The sequence below is a fragment of the Tachysurus fulvidraco genome, chromosome 2, assembly GCF_022655615.1.
Source record: "Tachysurus fulvidraco isolate hzauxx_2018 chromosome 2, HZAU_PFXX_2.0, whole genome shotgun sequence".
In the NCBI taxonomy this organism is placed as follows: domain Eukaryota; kingdom Metazoa; phylum Chordata; class Actinopteri; order Siluriformes; family Bagridae; genus Tachysurus; species Tachysurus fulvidraco.
In genome coordinates this window covers 1,255,259-1,275,258 of record NC_062519.1, presented here as the reverse complement: position 1 = coordinate 1,275,258, position 20,000 = coordinate 1,255,259, and the positions used below count along the sequence as shown (strand labels likewise).

Below are 20,000 nucleotides of genomic sequence, written 5' to 3'. Positions count from 1 at the left end.
TAATGTTTTATTACCTTGGGTTCTCCTTTCTCAAACATGTTCTTAAGGCTGCTGAGAGCAATGTTTGGTTTCTCCACTTCCTTCTTCTGCTCTTCCTCCTGCTTCACCTCCTGCTTCACCTCCTGCTTTGTCTCCAGCTTCAGCTCTGGTTTCACCTCCTGTTTCATCTCCTGCTTCACCTCCTGCTTTGTCTCCAGCTTCAGCTCTGGTTTCACCTCCTGTTTCATCTCCTGCTTCACCTCCTGCTTTGTCTCCAGTTTCAGCTCCTGCTTCACCTCCTGCTTCAGTTCCTGCTTCACCTCCTGCTTCAGCTCCTTCTTCACCTCGTGCTTTGTCTCCAGCTTCAGCTCTGGTTTCACCTCCTGCTTCAGTTCCTGCTTCAGCTCCTGCTTCAGCTCCTGCTTCACCACCTGTTTTGTCTCCAGCTTCAGCTCTGGTTTCACCTCCTGCTTCAGCTCCTGCTTTGTCACCTTTGTCAGCTCTGGTTTTAACTCTTGCTTCAACTCTGGCATTAGCTCCAGCTTCGTCTCCATCACTTTCTCCACCTCACCTCTCTTCTCCTCCTGAACCCTGACAGGTCTGAAGCTGTGAGTGCGAGAGGGAGCTCGAGGTTCTGCCGGAGGTACAGGTGCGGTCACACCCGGTGCGTTCTGTCGCTTCTCCTCCCAGCGCTTCTTCAACACACTGAGGTTCCCTGAGCGGACGGCTGAAGGCAGGCTCTCCACCTGCTGGACACGAAGAAAACAAACACAGAAATAAAACAAAACAAATGAGACACAAAGAAAGACAGCGAGTGTGATAAAGGTTCAAAATAATCATTACACAAACATTACTTCACAGCTTTATTGAACAGAAGTCTAAAATCTGTCCATGTTACCATGGCAACGACAAGATCTCTAATGTGTGCTAAAAGGACTCCAGGTATTATGTCATCATCCTGTAATAGTTAGCATATAGGATGTGATTGGCCACACCCCCAAAAGAGTCATGTGACTCTGAATCAAAAGATCGGCTTCTAAACAAAAGCAAACAGGCGACAAAACTGTGACGTCACACACACACACTCGCACACACACACACACACTCGCACATACACACACACACACACACACACAAACCACTCGCGCACACACACACACTCACACACACACACACTCACACACACACACACTCGCACACACACACACACACACACACACACACACACACACACACACACACACACACTCACACAACCCTCCCCCCACACACACACACACACACACACCACAACTCACACACACTCACGGCACACACACACACACTCTCACACACTCTGCACACACTCTCACAAACACACACAAACACACCCACACACACACACACACAAACACAACACACACACACACACACACACACACTCGCACACACACACACACACACTCTCACACACAGACACACACACACACACACACACACAAACCACTCGCGCACACACACACAACTACAACACACACAACACACTCACACAACACAACCACACACACACACACAAACACACAAATACACACACACACACACAACACACAAACACACACACACACAGACACAAACAACTCGCACACACACACACACACACTCGCACACACATACACACACACACACACACACACACAAACAACTCCCCCACAAACACACACTCACACACACACACACACACACACACACACACTCGCACACACACACACACACACACTCACACACACACACACACACACACACACACACACACTCACACACACACACACACACACACACACACACACACACACACACACACTCACACACACTCACACACACACACACACACTCTCACACACTCTCACACACTCTCACACACACACACACACACACACACACACACACACATCTTACTGCCATCTGAACCCTTTCCTTTGTTTGACTGTGATTCACTCAGCTCGTCATCGTCCACACGCTGCATTCAAAAATGACTTGGAGTAAAGAAACAGGAAGAGACAATAAGCAGAACCACACAGAAACTTTCCAGTTAGCCAAAAACCGACTGATCTGTTCCCACTGCCGCTTTTCTCACATCAGACATACAGATCAGAGCAAAAAGCATTTGGAGGTAAAGACCTGGACAGATGAAGTATTTCCTCTTTGCTTTTTATCTCCACTTTATCCCTCGTTCTCTGCGCTGATCAAAGTTTCCCCAGATGTAGAGCAGGCAGGAAAAACTAGAGGTGTAAGAAAAGTCCTGCTGAAGACCGCAGATAGAACACAAGGAGGGGAAAAGAGCTGGGGTGAGAGAGAGAGAGAGAGAGAGAGAGAGAGAGAGAGAGAGAGAGAGAGAGAGAGAGAGAGATTAGAGGAGAAACAGAGAATTATTAAGGTGAAGCAGAGAGAGAGAGAGAAATGAAGGAGCTGGAGGAAGGGAACTAGAGAGGGAAGTTCAGTGGGAGCTCAAAAGCAGGAAATGAATTGTTTGTGGACTAAATTAACCCTTTCTTCACTGAACAGCACGAGCGGGCATCTAATCACCAGCTCCTTAAGTGTGATGTGTGACATCATTAATGTGTGACATCATTAATGTGTGACATCATTAATGTGTGACATCATTAATGTGTGACATCATTAATGTGTGACATCATTAATGTGAGACATCATTAATGTGTGACATCATTAATGTGAGACATCATTAATGTGTGACATCATTAATGTGAGACATCATTAATGTGAGACATCATTAATGTGTGACATCATTAATGTGTGACATCATTAATGTGTGGCATCATTAATGTGTGACATCATTAATGTGTGGCATCATTAATGTGTGACATCATTAATGTGTGACACCATTAATGTGAGACTTTTTGCTTAAACATAGACATGAAAGTTGAGCTGCTGCCTTAAAACCGTGACTCAGCTCAACATGAAGATTTGCTTTGGTTGACTTTTCTGTAACCTTTTCTTTAAAGCCTGTCAGAAGAATCATGTTTACTGTGCAGTACGTCAGTCTGAGGTGTGACATCATAATCGTGTCTCAGAGTGCAGTCTGATGTCAGCAGAAGTGTCTCAGTAAAACCTGGTGTCTGGTCAGGATCAGAGTCACAGAGTCAGGATCATAGTCAGTGACGTCACACACATGAAGCTCGGTGACTTCACTCAGTAAAATCTCACGCTGTAATACTATAATAACGTCTCAGGAATATCTCCATCGCATTAATAAGGTCTAAAGTCACATCAGTGTCTCAGAAAGCTTTGGTTACCAAACACACAGTCAGTGTTACCAAACACACAGGCAGTGTTACCAAACACACAGTCAGTGTTACCAAACACACAGTCAGTGTTACCAAACACACAGTCAGTGTTACCAAACCCACAATCAGTGTTACCAAACACACATACAGTGTTACCAAACCCACAGTCAGTGTTACCAAACACACATACAGTGTTACCAAACCCACAGTCAGTGTTACCAAACACACATACAGTGTTACCAAACCCACAGTCAGTGTTACCAAACACACAGTCAGTGTTACCAAACCCACATACAGTGTTACCAAACCCACAGTCAGTGTTACCAAACACACAGTCAGTGTTACCAAACCCACATACAGTGTTACCAAACCCACAGTCAGTGTTACCAAACACACAGTCAGTGTTACCAAACACACAGTCAGTGTTACCAAACACACAGTCAGTGTTACCAAACACACAGTCAGTGTTACCAAACACACAGTCAGTGTTACCAAACACACATACAGTGTTACCAAACACACAGTCAGTGTTACCAAACACACAGTCAGTGTTACCAAAGTAAGTATTACAAGTAAGGTTTACTGTTAGTAAACCTTCAGAAGAACACAGGAACACAATGACTCCCAAACCGAAAGCTAGCTGTGACCTTCATTACATTCACACAACAAGAAGCAGAAGATCTGCCATGAAATACAGAAAGTTCATCTGATGGTGGAAGTGATGATGAGCACAAAAGAAGAAGAGAACAAAGTGTTTATAAAAAAAAAGGAGAAGTATTCATTGTTCTCAACTAAATGTCCAATGTTTGATCTTGTGTTCAAATAAACACAAAACCTCTAATAGCTCACTGATAAATCACTAGTAATGCACTAATAACTAACTAATAATGCACTGATAACTCACTACTAACTCACTACTAACTCACTGATAACTCACTCACTACTAACTCACTGATAACTCACGACTAACTCACTACTAACTCACTACAGACTCACGGATCTTATTATTACAGCACTATCATTATATTTTATTTATATATGTAAATATTCATATGTCTCTGTTGCAGAATCCTGTTTACTAAATAATTAGTGCAACAAAATACTCATACATCAACATTACCTGCAAAACATCACTTATTATGTTTCACTACTATTAATCACTATTAATGTTTTTGTGAGCACTATTATTATTATTATTATTATTATTATTATTATTATTATTATTATTATTATTATTATTATTATTATAGTATTAACACTAGCATCTTACCGGTTTTTTCTTGTCTGCATTTGCTTCCTCTGCGGCCTTCTGATATCTGAAAGAATAAAGAAACAAATAAATAATTTAATCAGACATTTATTTATAATTTTGACATTTTAAAAATATAAAAAAAATCAAAGAAAATTATTTTTGCAAAAATAAATAAATCTTGAGATTTATTTTTCTGAATGTAAATCATTACAATAAATTACAACAGTATTATAACATATTTGAGCAAAAAAAACATATTCTTATTTTTCTTCGTCGTATTTTTATTGACCTCATTTCGTTTCTGGGGTTAATTAAAACTAAAAACACTGATTATGATGATCAAGCTTTCAATCATGAACAACACAAACGCTGTCACTTTAACAGTAAAAAGCTGCAGCAGTGATTCCTCCGTGTGAAAGCTGAGGTCCGCCCTCTAGCGGACGTATAGAGTAATGCACTTTCTCACAGGCTGCATCTTCTGTCCTTCAGGAGGCAACAGAAAACCAATCGAACCACAAATCCATGAACAGAATCCTCCTCTCCCACTGGATCAGAGAACATTCTTAATATTTATTATAAAATCAGTTTTTCAGGCGCATTTTATTTTTATATAAAGTCAGGAATTATGAGTGAAAATCGACCAAACATTAATAATATAAAATAATTTTTAATAATCTATAATAATCTAAAATAATTTTATAATAATGAAAATATTTTGTATTGATTTAAATTTTAATTATTTCTTAAATATATGTCTACATGTGAAACAATGTCAAAAATCTGACTTGTCAGAAATATGATGTTTGAATTAATTAACTTATTAAACAAACAAACAAACAAGCAAATAAATAATTTAAATTATTTCATTATAATCATATTTTATTCACTGGGGAAATAAACAACAAAAAAATAATTGCACAAGTTTAAAATTTAAAGATAAAAAGATTTTATTAGTATTTATAAAAATAATAAATATTTAAAAGATCTTTTAAGTGGTTGATGCAGACGTATCCTCAATAACGTGAACTAAAAACTTCATTTTCCTCTGAACACAAAGAGTTCAGCGTTTTCTGATGAAAACATTTTCACTTAGCCTCAAACCATCTCTAATAAAAACCCAGAACGAGCAGAACTGGTTACTGTCGACCTCTTAATGATGAATAACACACACACACACACACACACACACACACACACACACTTCAAAAGCATTAGAGATTCCACCGAAACACACCCACCCACACATGTGCACACACATTCACACACACGAAACACACAAACATACACACATGCACACACACAGACACATTCACATGCACACATACGCACACACATACATGCACACACACACACACACACACACACACACACACACACACACACACACACACACACACACACACACACACACACATGCGCACACATACATACACACACAATGTAAAGGATGCTGTATGAAGCTGGATTAGGGTAAACTGAATAGTTCATTAGAGATTATAATGAACTCTATATTCTCTATATTCTCTATAATCTCTATATTGCTATATTCTCTTTATTTAGCTAAAGAATACACATATAAATAATAAACAACCAAACAAACATACAAATATATAAATTCAGATAAATAATTAATTTTGTAATTTAATATATTTTCATTGATGTGACATTAATTTTTATTTGCAGTTGGTTTATTGCACTTAATAAGATGTATTTATTTATTTACAATGACCTAAAACTCACTCTAAACAAATTTGCAACACTTTCAGAGGTTCTCCAACAGGGGGCAGCACACAGCAGTGCACTTACAAAAAAACAACCAGAACGGTGAGCTGTAGAATGAAATTAACTGGTGAATTATATATGTTTAGTGGAGGATGTAATGACCCCGAAACCAGATAGCTATCGTATGTAAATGTTTAAATGTTTACTCACTTGGAGAAGCGTTCAGCGATGGCGTTGGTTTTCCCTCGAGTGCTGACCAGCGACAGTTCCCTGGCTGTGATGCGTAAGGACTGAGACGACCACTGCTTCCGACTGAAAGGCGTCGACTCCATCACCACACCCTGAAACACACACATATCGATGACGATGTGCATATAACACAAACACTCTGTCTTGTCACTGTTTCTGGAATTTTCCTTCTTTGTCTTCTAACTTGTGGAGTTTTTTTGTTTAGAGACTACAAAAAAGTAAACATTAGAATTGTAAAAATATGAACATTACCACATATCAATTTCATAAGCATCATTAGCGGCTAGTCAAGTTTCTACTAGCTCATGTTAGGCTAACTATTATCTCATGTAACATTAGCAAGGCAGCTAACATCAGTAAAATAGTGTGCCTGTTGAAACCAGTAGCCAAGGTTGCTAGCAAGCTAACTAACAATACACTAATGATTATATTGTGTAAAGCAGAAGTGTAAGTGACGACTAGCCACTGTTAAAACTGATTTATAATTTATAATTTATAAATTTATAAGGTCTCTAGCAAGCTAGCTAGAGTATAGCAACTAGTATTTTAATCAGCTTACAGAAATACGCCTGAATGCTATTAATGCTGATAAACATTCAAACTAGCAGATTCAATGCACATTTTTTATTGTGTAAACTAATATCTTTGTTTGCTAACAAGCTAGTTAACATTAGCCTAATGATTTATATATATATATATATATATATATATATATATATATATATATATATATATATATATATATATATATATATATATATTACATAAAGCAAGTCTTGACTGCTAGTTACTTTGTAAAACTCATTATAATTTATATCTGAGGTTGCTAGCAATCCAGTCAGCTAACTGCTATCTCGTGTAAACCAGTAGTCATGGTCACTATCAATCTAGCAACAGTGACCCAATGATTATATTGTGTAAATTAGAAATGTAGGTCACGAGCCGCTGTGTTTACATTCAGTGATTGATGAACTTATAAGCTAGCAGGCTACATAAGTTTAGCCAACAGTAGACGAGTTCATTTGCAAGTCAGCTTATATATTGTAGCTGTATGAAATATAGTAATTATGAGATCTGTGCAAAACCCATCCTTTACAAGGTGATGGAACATTAGCATGTAGCCTCTGCTTCTTTATTTAAAAACAGCGTGTGCTCATCAAATGAACAAAATCTAATTCGGTGTGAGCGAATGGCTAACGAGCTGATACCTGACATCCAACAGTGTGTAAGAGTAAATTAGTGGAAAGTGAAAACCCTCACGAGGATGGAGCAGAGAAACACAGAGCTAGACATGCATGAAGTCATGCAAATCCTTTTTCGAGTTAAAAGAGTCAGGTAAGAGCCGAGCTTAGCTTAGGCAAAATGATGCTACCTGCTCGGAGATGAGACCAAAAACAGAAAAAGTCCTTTTTCTCACTAAATACCACTGAGTTCAAGCAGTGTTCACTGTTATGGTTTGTATTAGAGCGAGTCTGAATTCTGTGTTGTGGTTGGACAGAATGTGATGAGTCACTTCTTACATTAGCTACAGTAGCGGTAACAGACTACATTAAAGCTGCAGGTGACAGGTATTGTTCAACAATGTACACAATAACAAATGTGTTACAATGCTAACTCACAGTGACGTGTTCAGTGGATGAGTCACAGCTAATTTGCTAAATATTTATGGAAGGAGTCTCCAGTGTGTATAAGTGTGTGTTTGTGTGTTGGTGATGTTGGTGTGTGTTGGTATATGTAAGTGTGTGTTGGTGTGTGTAGGTGTGTGTTGGTGTGTGCTGGTGTGTGTTGATGTGTGTAAGTGTGTGCTGGTGTGTGTAAGTGTGTCTTGGTGTGTGTTGGTGTGTGTGTGTGTTGCTGTGTGTGTAAGTGTGTGTTGGTGTTTGTAAGTGTGTGTTGGTGTGTGTAAGTGTGTGCTGGTGTGTGTAAGTGTGTGTTGGTGTGTGTAAGTGTGTGTAAGTGTGTGTAAGTGTGTGTTGGTGTGTGTAAGTGTGTGTTGGTGTGTGTAAGTGTGTGTAAGTGTGTGTTGGTGTATGTAAGTGTGTGTTGGTGTGTGTAAGTGTGTGTAAGTGTGTAAGTGTGTGTTGGTGTGTGTAAGTGTGTATTGGTGTATGTAAGTGTGTGTTGGTGTGTGTAAGTGTGTGTTGGTGTGTGTAAGTGTGTGTTGGTGTGTGTAAGTGTGTGTTGATGATAAAGGGAAGCTGAGACACAGAGTGTCAGTACAAAGTGACAGATGGACTCCAGTCAGTAATTAAACACTGCAGTCACCTGATCAGTAAGTGGAGCTGATACTCAGCAGCATGAGGTTCAGATCCGTTCATTCGAGGCTTTTCACCTCACACACACACACACACACACACACACACACACACACACACACACACACACACACACACACACACACACACACACACAGCTCATGAGACAAAGAAAAATTGGGCACAAAGAGTTTCAGAATGAATATAAAGAAATCTAAATAAAGTTAAGCACTAGCTTCTTCTACATCACACATTTACTTCACTTCAGACTCGAGTATAATTTTGACCTTTATAATAAATATCTGATAAAATACTCTTATTGTTACTTAAGCATTAGTGATGGGAAGTTCGGTTCTTTTCCGCGAACCGGTTCTTTCGGACAGTTCGATTTAATGAACCAGTTCAAAAATCCAGTTCACCAGTTCTTTTACGTCCTGCCGTAATGACGTCATTCACAATGACGTAATGACGCAAATTCCATTATCCCGCTGCCGGCAGATATTAATACAATCAATGTAACACATTCGAAAAGTTCTTTGTAATCATAACTTTAGTTGAATACGTTTCTTACATTTAAGTTTTGCAACTAAAACACGCAGTACAGGCATTTATGTGCAAACGTGGGTGTTTTATGCGTCTTAAAGATATAAAGTTAATAAACTAATCCATCAATTTACAAAAAGCGCATAAAAAAATACAGACTAACCTGCACAACAGTCAATAGTAAAATTAACTGACATATATTGAGTGACATATGTTGATTTTTTTTATAAAAATGTTTAATAGCTTATGACTAGTTACTATGCATATCCCAATATGTATAATTTGCTCTGAAGGTTTACGCATGCGCAGCATCAACAGTATGTCGGACGCGTCCGAAACGGTTCTCAGTTCAGTGTACTGATGTGTACGATTTGGTGAACCGGTTCATCCAGTTCACTAAAAAGAACTGGTTCAAAAGAACGAATCGTTCACGAACTGGCCATCACTATTAAGCATCGTTTGTGTGTCTCATCTGGTGTTGAGTTCTATAGTGTTGAGTTCTATAGTGTTGAGTTCTATGGTGTTGAGTTCTATAGTGTTGAGTTCTATAGTGTTGAGTTCTATGGGGTTCAGTTCTATAGTGTTGAGTTCTATGGTGTTGAGTTCTATAGTGTTGAGTTCTATGGGGTTGAGTTCTATAGTGTTGAGTTCTGTAGTGTTGAGTTCTATGGGGTTGAGTTCTGTAGTGTTGAGTTCTATGGTGTTGAGTTCTATGGTGTTGAGTTCTATAGTGTTGAGTTCTATGGGGTTGAGTTCTCTAGTGTTGAGTTCTATAGTGTTGAGTTCTATGGGGTTGAGTTCTATAGTGTTGAGTTCTATAGTGTTGAGTTCTATGGGGTTGAGTTCTATAATGTTGACTTCTGTAGTGTTGAGTTCTATAGTGTTGAGTTCTATGGGGTTGAGTTCTCTAGTGTTGAGTTCTATGGGGTTGAGTTCTATAGTGTTGAGTTCTATGGGGTTGAGTTCTATAGTGTTGAGTTCTATAGTGTTGAGTTCTATGGGGTTGAGTTCTATAATGTTGACTTCTGTAGTGTTGAGTTCTATAGTGTTGAGTTCTATGGGGTTGAGTTCTATAGTGTTGAGTTCTATGGGGTTGAGTTCTATAGTGTTGAGTTCTATAGTGTTGAGTTCTATGGGGTTGAGTTCTATAATGTTGACTTCTGTAGTGTTGAGTTCTATAGTGTTGAGTTCTATGGGGTTGAGTTCTATAGTGTTGAGTTCTATGGGGTTGAGTTCTATAATGTTGACTTCTGTAGTGTTGAGTTCTATAGTGTTGAGTTCTATGGGGTTGAGTTCTATAATGTTGACTTCTGTAGTGTTGAGTTCTATAGTGTTGAGTTCTATGGGGTTGAGTTCTATAGTGTTGAGTTCTATGGGGTTGAGTTCTATAATGTTGACTTCTGTAGTGTTGAGTTCTATAGTGTTGAGTTCTATGGGGTTGAGTTCTATAGTGTTGAGTTCTATGGGGTTGAGTTCTATAGTGTTGAGTTCTATAGTGTTGAGCTCTACGGTGTTGAGTTCTATGGGGTTGAGTTCTATAGTGTTGAGTTCTATGGGGTTGAGTTCTATAATGTTGACTTCTGTAGTGTTGAGTTCTATAGTGTTGAGTTCTATGGGGTTGAGTTCTATAGTGTTGAGTTCTATGGGGTTGAGTTCTATAGTGTTGAGTTCTATGGGGTTGAGTTCTATAGTGTTGAGTTCTATAGTGTTGAGTTCTATGGGGTTGAGTTCTATAATGTTGACTTCTGTAGTGTTGAGTTCTATAGTGTTGAGTTCTATGGGGTTGAGTTCTCTAGTGTTGAGTTCTATGGGGTTGAGTTCTATAGTGTTGAGTTCTATGGGGTTGAGTTCTATAGTGTTGAGTTCTATAGTGTTGAGTTCTATGGGGTTGAGTTCTATAATGTTGACTTCTGTAGTGTTGAGTTCTATAGTGTTGAGTTCTATGGGGTTGAGTTCTATAGTGTTGAGTTCTATGGGGTTGAGTTCTATAATGTTGACTTCTGTAGTGTTGAGTTCTATAGTGTTGAGTTCTATGGGGTTGAGTTCTATAGTGTTGAGTTCTATAGTGTTGAGCTCTACGGTGTTGAGTTCTATAGTGATGCTTGATAAGTGTGAGTTGCTGTAAGTCGAACGTGTTGCCTATAAAAAGTCTTCTGTTCACTTGTCTTTTATCTCAGAGATAATTAAAGGTTATCAGAAAAGGGCGTGTCTATAAATTACAGAGCGCTGCGGTGGATTAGTCACTGAGCAGCTTACAGCATCATGTCTTCTGAAACAATGTCTGGATGATCAAACATCTTACGAGATTCCACCTGAACAGCCATTAAATCCTTTTGTAACCAAACCCGGGCAGCTGAAACACATCGTACATGGAGCACGACACCGTCCGCTTTTACTCGCGGCGGAAATGAACGAAAATGGTTCCTCGTGAATATTCATATTACGTTTATAAAAAATATAAATTTCGCTCATCACCACGGCAAAACACGACCGAGTCGAAATTTCCAGGTTTAGCATGTCGCTAAAGTCATCACTGAACATGATAACGTGCTAAAAGTAACAAAATAAAATGTAAAAAAAGAAAAAGAAAACAATATTATTGTGCTAGTGAATTGCTGATACTAGTTTACCGGCCAATCAAAGCTGTTAATATGTTGTTGTATTTTAATCAAAATCCAAATGTTTTATGTAATTTACAATGCTAGACATGAACGGTAATGTTTCTATTGTACCGGTGTAAAGACAAACCTGTTCATGTTATAATCCCGTATTAGCCTGTCATGAGGAAACACTTCGCTTTAAAAGACTGACTCATCTTTTTTTCTTTTTTGTATCTGTAAAACCATGCCTTCATTTTGTCTGGACAACCCTGAAGCTCTGAAGGTGATACGGATGAAAAATAAAGCTGAAAGCTGTGCAAATTCAAACAAACAAGTGCGAGAAAGATTTGAATTCCGCAAAAATCTATTCATACGAAATAGGCGCACGAACCCGAGCCCTAATCCTTACTGCAAAAGAAACAGGACTGTCTATTTTTTTTTTTTTTAGATGTGACGATAACTTTCTAAGAGCATCTGTTATATGGCTAAAAACACAGTCATAAGAATTAGCATAAAGTGCTAACTCTTACGATACAGTGTACAGCTTGCCTGGATTTAAGCGCACACCTAATTATAACCCTAAACTTTTGATTTTTTAATGTAGAAATGATACAGAATTGTCGACTGGACAGGTCTGATGATGATTATTAGACTTAGCATTGGATCGCTAACTCTAAACTTGTTGCACTTTTCCTGACACTCGCTATCCATCCCATAATCCTCACTTCAACCTTCTTCTCTTTATAAGCTGGACTTGTTGCTAATCTGCAGTTTTATAATCACTAAGACATTTGGTTGTGTGACAGACCCAGTCTGAGGAAGCGTTTACACCCGTTTTAGATCGTTACAGGAGTTTCTGGGCAGCGCACTGATAATAATGTATAGGAAGGACACAAAAGTCCACAGTACACAAATCTAATAAAGATTCAAGCTCGTGTTGATATCGGTTGCCAAGCAACAGAAGGCTGGTACATTAGCGCTGAGTAATGTGTTTGCTCAGGTTGTTGGCTGCTGTGAACCTGACATGAAGACTATCAGGACTGCTTACGTCATCACAGACACACACTGCTGGACTCCTGACGCAATAGATTTTGATCTGGGAATGTGTGTTATAGCTCGTGTTGCATTATCTGCGTCTGACAGATGACACGGCGTGTTGGTGTACGTGTACAAAAGTGCCTCAGTTATGTCTGATCGTGAGGTTATCGAACGACTCGGGTGAGGAGAAGCGTCAAGTCCAGCGCCAATGTGTCTGACCATTTGATGGCTAAAATCCATGAATTTAGCTGTTTATAAATCAGAGACACACAGAATGTGACTCAAGGCCAATATTAATACACAAAGTTTGTGCTATTAATTAATTAAGGCTTTAAATCCCATAAACGCCCTGTTCACACTGCAGGTAAAAGTGGCCCAAATCCTTCAGGCGTAGTGTGAACACTCAAATCAGACCCAGATCTGATTTTTTTTCAAATCAGATCTGGGCCACTTCCATATGTGGTCCTGAATCAGACCCAAATCTGATTTTTTCCAATGTGGCCGCAGTGTGAACAGCCGAGGCGGATTTGATGCGACCTTGATGCGATCTACATCGACATTCGTCACTATTATGCGTCGGGCGAAGACTTTTTTGCTTAACACACACACACACACACACACACACGTTACCGGTCACATTTGTGTCACGTTTTCGCCGGCGCAAAAAAAAAAGAAAAAAAAAAAGGTTTTGCGCCGGCGAAAACGTGACACAAACGTGACCGGTAACGTGTGTGTGTGTTAAGAGTGTTATATAAAGTGGTTACGTGAACCAGCTCATAATGTTTGCATTGAATACATCACATTACTTCCTCCGTAACCTCGCCAACTTTTTAGCGCGACAGCGTGCTGCGTGTGACGTCATCGTTATTGTTCGTTTGCGCATGCGGTCAGTTCGAAACCGCAAACTGTTCACACTGGTATCTGATCTAGGTCACATTTTAAATGGTAATGTGAACAGCCAAAAATCAGTTCTGAGCAAAATATCCGAATTGAGCATTAAGACTTGCGGTGTGAACGTAGCCTATGTAAGAATTGCAGATTAGCGCTAGGTCAGATTATCCTTCACACCATGAGCGTGTTTTCTTATAGCAGGTTATTTGAAAATTCACATAGAACTCAGAAGCTTTGTCTCTCTGAAAATCCTGCAAGCTCGGAGCAGGTGAAGTTTCTAACCTTGCTGTGGAGCTCAGATCAGAAGGAGCGTAACACAAGAAGGAATAAGAGGAACTTTCCCAAATAAATATCGCCAGAAATATGTCTCAGGTTTGAGACTTTGAGTTGCGAAGCTTCTCGTTCTACAGCACCGATGTCAGAAGGAAGCGACAGACAAACCGCAGCTCGCCTCACAGACGTATTTCTCTATTCAAACGGATCATTTGTATCCCAAATGAATCGAATCTACGGCGATGCTCATCAGACGAGTTGGAGATGAGACACGTCTCATTCGTTACGTCTGAAAGGAAGTCATGTGCACCTTTTTTTTTTCTTTGCACGAGTGGGAATAGTTTCCAGTCTGCTGCACCGACTACGAGACATTTTCTCTGATATTTGATGCAAGAGAAGCACAAACGGTGTCTGTGAGGGCTGCACAACACGGTGGGGCTTACACACTGTCATCATCTAAATTATCGTTATTTCTGTTCGGACCCTAAACTTTTAGACGACGTTTAAAACGCAGCACAGAGCTGAACATGTATGAAGTCTTATTCTTCCACCACAATCGTCTGATTTCACATCGTTCACCTCTTCACTGATCAAATGCTTTTCTTATTTTGACCTAAATACCTTTCAAATTCAGTCACGCAGTTTGGGAATTTCTTCAAAAATGTAGTAACTGAGCTGAGTTACGCTTTAACGGAAATTCAGGAATGCTGTCAGAGACAGAAGGAGTTACTTTAAAGAGAAAGCACGGCCTAAAATCCTGTGACGCTCCGCTCTCAGTTCTGAAGCTAACGCAGCTAACATGTAACGTAAATGTAGTTTATAGCAATAGGTTTAGCTTTATGAACTAAATCTGTGATCGTGTCCACATCAGCATCAGACTCAGATACAGGGGTGTGGCCTCGGGTCTGAAGGCGGAGCCTGTGTGTCATTTAGATCATTAATAAAGTCTCATTTAATAAATCTGAAACCAGATTTTCACTTTTTTCCACTCAACTTCTTCTCAGTTAAAGTTTCTGTGTAGAGCCTCATGAGAGAGGAACCCAGTGGAACATGAGGACCAGTAAAGAACCATTAAAAAGAAAACATTCGCCAGAGGGTTTATAAAAGACTGGACTGGATCTGATTTGACTAAACAAACTCAAACAAATGAGACACAGTGCAGATCTGCGTGAAAAACGAGTGCCTTCTTCCAAAATAGCTAACAACCAGAGCGACATGATTCACAAGCTGTTTCACATGATGACGTAATTCAGTGTTAACGCTTTGATTTTTATCTAAAAGAAGAGAGTGAGAGGCGACGCCCACAGAGTGAGAGTGAGAGGCGACGCCCACAGAGTGAGAGTGAGAGGCGACGCCCACAGAGTGAGAGTGAGAGGCGACGCCCACAGAGTGAGAGTGAGAGGCGACGCCCACATCTCTGAAACTGACCGAACCAGAAGCCACAGGTCCACCAAAAGAAATATAGAGACCAGGTCGCTTTCTAGTGAAACTGAGAGCGAAGCCTAAAGCCACGCCTCCTTCACTGAAACTGACAGATCCCAAAGCCACGCCTCCTTCACTGAAACTGACAGATCCCAAAGCCACGCCTCTTTCATCTGAAACTGACAGATCCCAAAGCCACGCCTCTTTCATCTGAAACTGACCGACCCCGAAGCCACGCCTCCTTTACTGAAACCGAGATACACCCAAGCCACGCCTCTTTCAAAACACAAGCCATGCTTAAATCACATCACCAACATGTAGAAACTAAAATTAAGTCACTTCCTGTCTTTGACTCTGATTATTTTAGTGTTTATTATAGTTTTACAGCCGCAGGATTTTTTATCTCCCCTAAATACCTTTTTACTAAACTTTAATGACTGGTGCAGTTTAAAGTTCAAAGGTAACGACTGTAAAACTTTCTGCCGTCGTGTCTGCTGGTTTTCTGGCTCGTCGGATCTCTCGGTGCAGAATAAACAAATAAACAAAGAACTTGTTCACCTGAACTTTGTTCAGCTCCGTCCCACAAACCACAGGAACAAAATGTGAGGCTAAATATGGAAAGCTGAAGGTCCACATCACGTCAGAGCCTCATCAGCCTGAGCAGTGTTTATACGCCCGAGGCACCTCATCACCACACACTAATAACCGGAGCATGACTGTGGGCTGAAGCTTTGTTTATCACAAACTATGATTTTTTTTCAATCATCTCACAAAAAAAAGGAATGACGAGGTGAAGGCTTTAAGGTCCAAATGTTGCAGGACGAGAGATAATCTGGTGCCTTCGGCTTTAACGTCACGCACGAGTGAATCGTCAACATTCGACACCAAGCTCTTAGCACGAGAGAAATTCTGACTGAACTGTGAAATAAAACATACAACACACTTCTGTCCTTTTCCCTTCATCTGATACTTATGTGTTTAATATTTATCTACACAGTAAAGTTGACTTCCTCCTTAAAGGAGAAGGAGAATGAGACGAGGCCAAACTGTAAGTGTCAAAAATCTGATTGCATAATGTTCAGCTGAGTTAATAATTACTGCCAGTGAGTAGAAGAGCAGAGTGAAGGACAGACTACAACATTACAATGATATCTAAAGGAAACTTTAACAGTCTTGCAGTGAGACACGTGACGTTACAGTGCAGTGAGACACGTGACGTTACAGTGCAGTGAGACACGTGACGTTACAGTACAGTGAGACACTTGACATTACAGTACAGTGGGACACGTGACGTTACAGTGCAGTGAGACACGTGACGTTACAGTGCAGTGAGACACGTGACATTACAGTGCAGTGAGACACTTGACATTACAGTACAGTGGGACACGTAACGTTACAGTGCAGTGAGACACGTGACATTACAGTGCAGTGAGACACGTGACATTACAGTGCAGTGAGACACGTGACATTACAGTGCAGTGAGACACGTGACATTACAGTGCAGTGAGACACGTGACGTTACAGTGCAGTGAGACACGTGACGTTACAGTGCAGTGAGACACTTGACGTTACAGTACAGTGGGACACGTGACGTTACAGTGCAGTGAGACATGTGACGTTACAGTACAGTGAGACACGTGACGTTACAGTACAGTGAGACACGTGACGTTACAGTGCAGTGAGACACGTGACGTTACAGTGCAGTGAGACACGTGACATTACAGTATAGTGAGACACGTGACATTACAGTACAGTGAGACACGTGACATTACAGTGCAGTAAGACACGTGACATTACAGTACAGTGAGACACGTGACATTACAGTACAGTGGGACACGTGACGTTACAGTACACTGAGACACGTGACATTACAGTACAGTGAGACACGTGACATTAAAGTACAGTGAGACACGTGACATTACAGTACAGTGTGACACGTGACGTTACAGTGCAGTGAGACACATGACTTTACAGTGCAGTGAGACACATGACGTTACAGTGCAGTGAGACACGTGGTGTTACAGTGCAGTGAGACACGTGACGTTACAGTACAGTGAGACACGTGACGTTACAGTACAGTGAGACACGTGACGTTACAGTACACTGAGACACGTGACGTTACAGTACAGTGAGACACGTGACATTACAGTGCAGTGAGACACGTGACGTTACAGTACAGTGAGACACGTGACGTTACAGTACACTGAGACACGTGACGTTACAGTACACTGAGACACGTGACGTTACAGTGCAGTGAGACACGTGACGTTACAGTACACTGAGACACGTGACGTTACAGTACAGTGAGACACGTGATGTTGTATATATTATATCCAGTCCAGTTTAGATTTTGTAGCACAGCAACTCTGAGCACTTTGTGCAGACATTTTGTCTTTACTGTTTTGTGTTGTTGTGAAACAAATTCTGAACACAGTGAGTTTACTGTAATGACTAAATTACACCTCGTTTAATTAACACCTTCATCAAAGGAGCAGAGTTACAGAGCGGGAAGGAGACTGATCATAACAGTAATGACTCAACACTCAAACATGCAGCACAGCTTTTACTTCTAAAGACAGGACTTCAGTTTAAAATAAATAAAACACACACTCACACACACACACACACACACACACACACACACACACACACACACACACACACACACACACATACACACACACACATACACACACACAAACACACACATACACACACACATACACACACACACACACACACACACACACACACACACACACACACACACACACACACACACACACACACAGCAATTATTCAAATTATATAAGGCTAATATAAGTTACCTCTTATGAATAAATGGTTAATTTATTTTAGTTAATTAACATTTATTTATGTAATTAAATAGCAACAAATTTTGGTATTTAATTATAATTCATTTTTTACTATTTTGGATTTTAACAATATTATTTAAAACATATTTGTAGACACTCACATATATCTCATATATATATATATATATATATATATATATATATATATATATATATATATATATATATATATATATATATATATATATTTTAAAGATCATATACACAACATGATACAGTTTGATCAAGTATCATTTTATATTCATTATAGATCATGCCAGATATCAGCAGTCTAGGTGTGTGTGTAGATGTTATTACACAATGCATTACATATTAAAGAGAAAATAATGGCTTAAAGAAGGATCATATCTTTGTGTATTACATACAGTATATAAGAAATGATTAACATGACCTATAACATTGACATGACCTATAATTTATATATGTAGTTTATTGTATATCTGCAGATTTTATATTGTTTGGATTTATAATATTCATTTAATATTTAATAAGAATTAACATTTAGAGAGAAATGTTGTGTTTAATTTCAAGAGACTTAATAATGTTAAGGACGAATTACAGATACAGTAAATATAATAAAACATGAGTCTTGGGTGGAGATTTGAGGATTTTGATATAAACACATTATTATGTGATAATAGAAACCTTCTTGCAGCTCAGAAGGAAACTGTGATCTTTGAAATTGAAAGTAACGAGATGCAAAAAAAGATAAAGGCGAAATAAAGCAATGTGATGTGTTTGGGTTTCAGCAGATCTACCTGTAGAGTCATGACCTCACACTGAAAGAACACAAAGGCCCTTGTTTCTATTAGAGCAAAGAAAGAAAGAGACAGGAGGAAAAACTGGCTCGTCTTCCGAGGATAAATTCCTGAAAAGAAGCGTCTTCATTCACACCGTGCGTTTGGGAACCGAGTTGAGAGAGAGAGAGAGAAATCAGTCGCTTTTCTCTTCTCCTTCATTCAGTTTTTACACCCCGGTTATTAATGAGATCATCATCATCACACACACACACACACACACACACACACACACACACACACACACACACACACACACACACACACACACACACACACACACACACACACAAAGTGTTAGGTTAGTGAGCGTTAATCAGGGGGAAAAAGCAATAAAAACCCACCTGGTGTTTGAGATGATTCTTGGTTTGTTTGTTTTATTATAATTTTTTTATTCCTCAGAATTTCTGCCGTTCTTCAAACTCTTGAAACTCTTCACTGCGTCACCTGCTTCCACAGTAAGACAGAGAAAGAGACAGAGCGTAGTGAGACACCTGACACTCCTGTTCCGCGTGTGTGTGTGTGTGTGTGTGTGTGTGTGTGTGTGTGTGTGTGTGTGTGTGTGTGTGTGTGTGTGTGTGTGTGTGTGTGTGGAGGAAGGGAGGCGCTAAGGCACAGCAGCACAGTGGCAGATCAGGGCTGCGTCTCATTCCCTGCTGTACTTAACCCTCACTACTTGAGAGCACTAGATAGGACAATAGATAACTACTTCTCCATCCTGAGTGTCCTGAATATCAAGAACTCCTTGTGTTTCTCGCTATACATACCCCAAAAGTATTAAATTACCACCATAGTAGGTTCATAGATGGTGTAAAATAAAGA

The 20,000-nt window shown here is 39.7% G+C and overlaps 1 protein-coding gene across 6 annotated transcripts in view; it reads right to left on the bottom strand.

Moving 5' to 3' along the window:
- lima1b (LIM domain and actin binding 1b) overlaps window positions 1–19,702 on the bottom strand; it is a 33,788-nt gene extending 14,086 nt beyond the window's left edge. The window contains exons 1-5 of one of the 6 annotated variants that reach the window (XM_047810010.1): window positions 19,140–19,263; window positions 6,445–6,575; window positions 4,531–4,576; window positions 180–728; window positions 15–119 (exon numbers count right to left, since the gene is read on the bottom strand). In XM_047810010.1, coding sequence (XP_047665966.1) covers window positions 15–119; window positions 180–728; window positions 4,531–4,576; window positions 6,445–6,575; window positions 19,140–19,151 — 843 coding nt within the window. In that variant the 5' untranslated portion in view covers window positions 19,152–19,263. Of the gene's footprint in view, window positions 1–14; window positions 729–2,136; window positions 2,458–4,530; window positions 4,577–6,444; window positions 6,576–19,139; window positions 19,264–19,522 lie in introns of those variants that run through there. The other 5 variants (XM_027176582.2, XM_027176579.2, XM_027176580.2 and 2 more) reach the window with 5 other exon arrangements.
- Window positions 19,703–20,000: the final 298 nt, after the last annotated feature.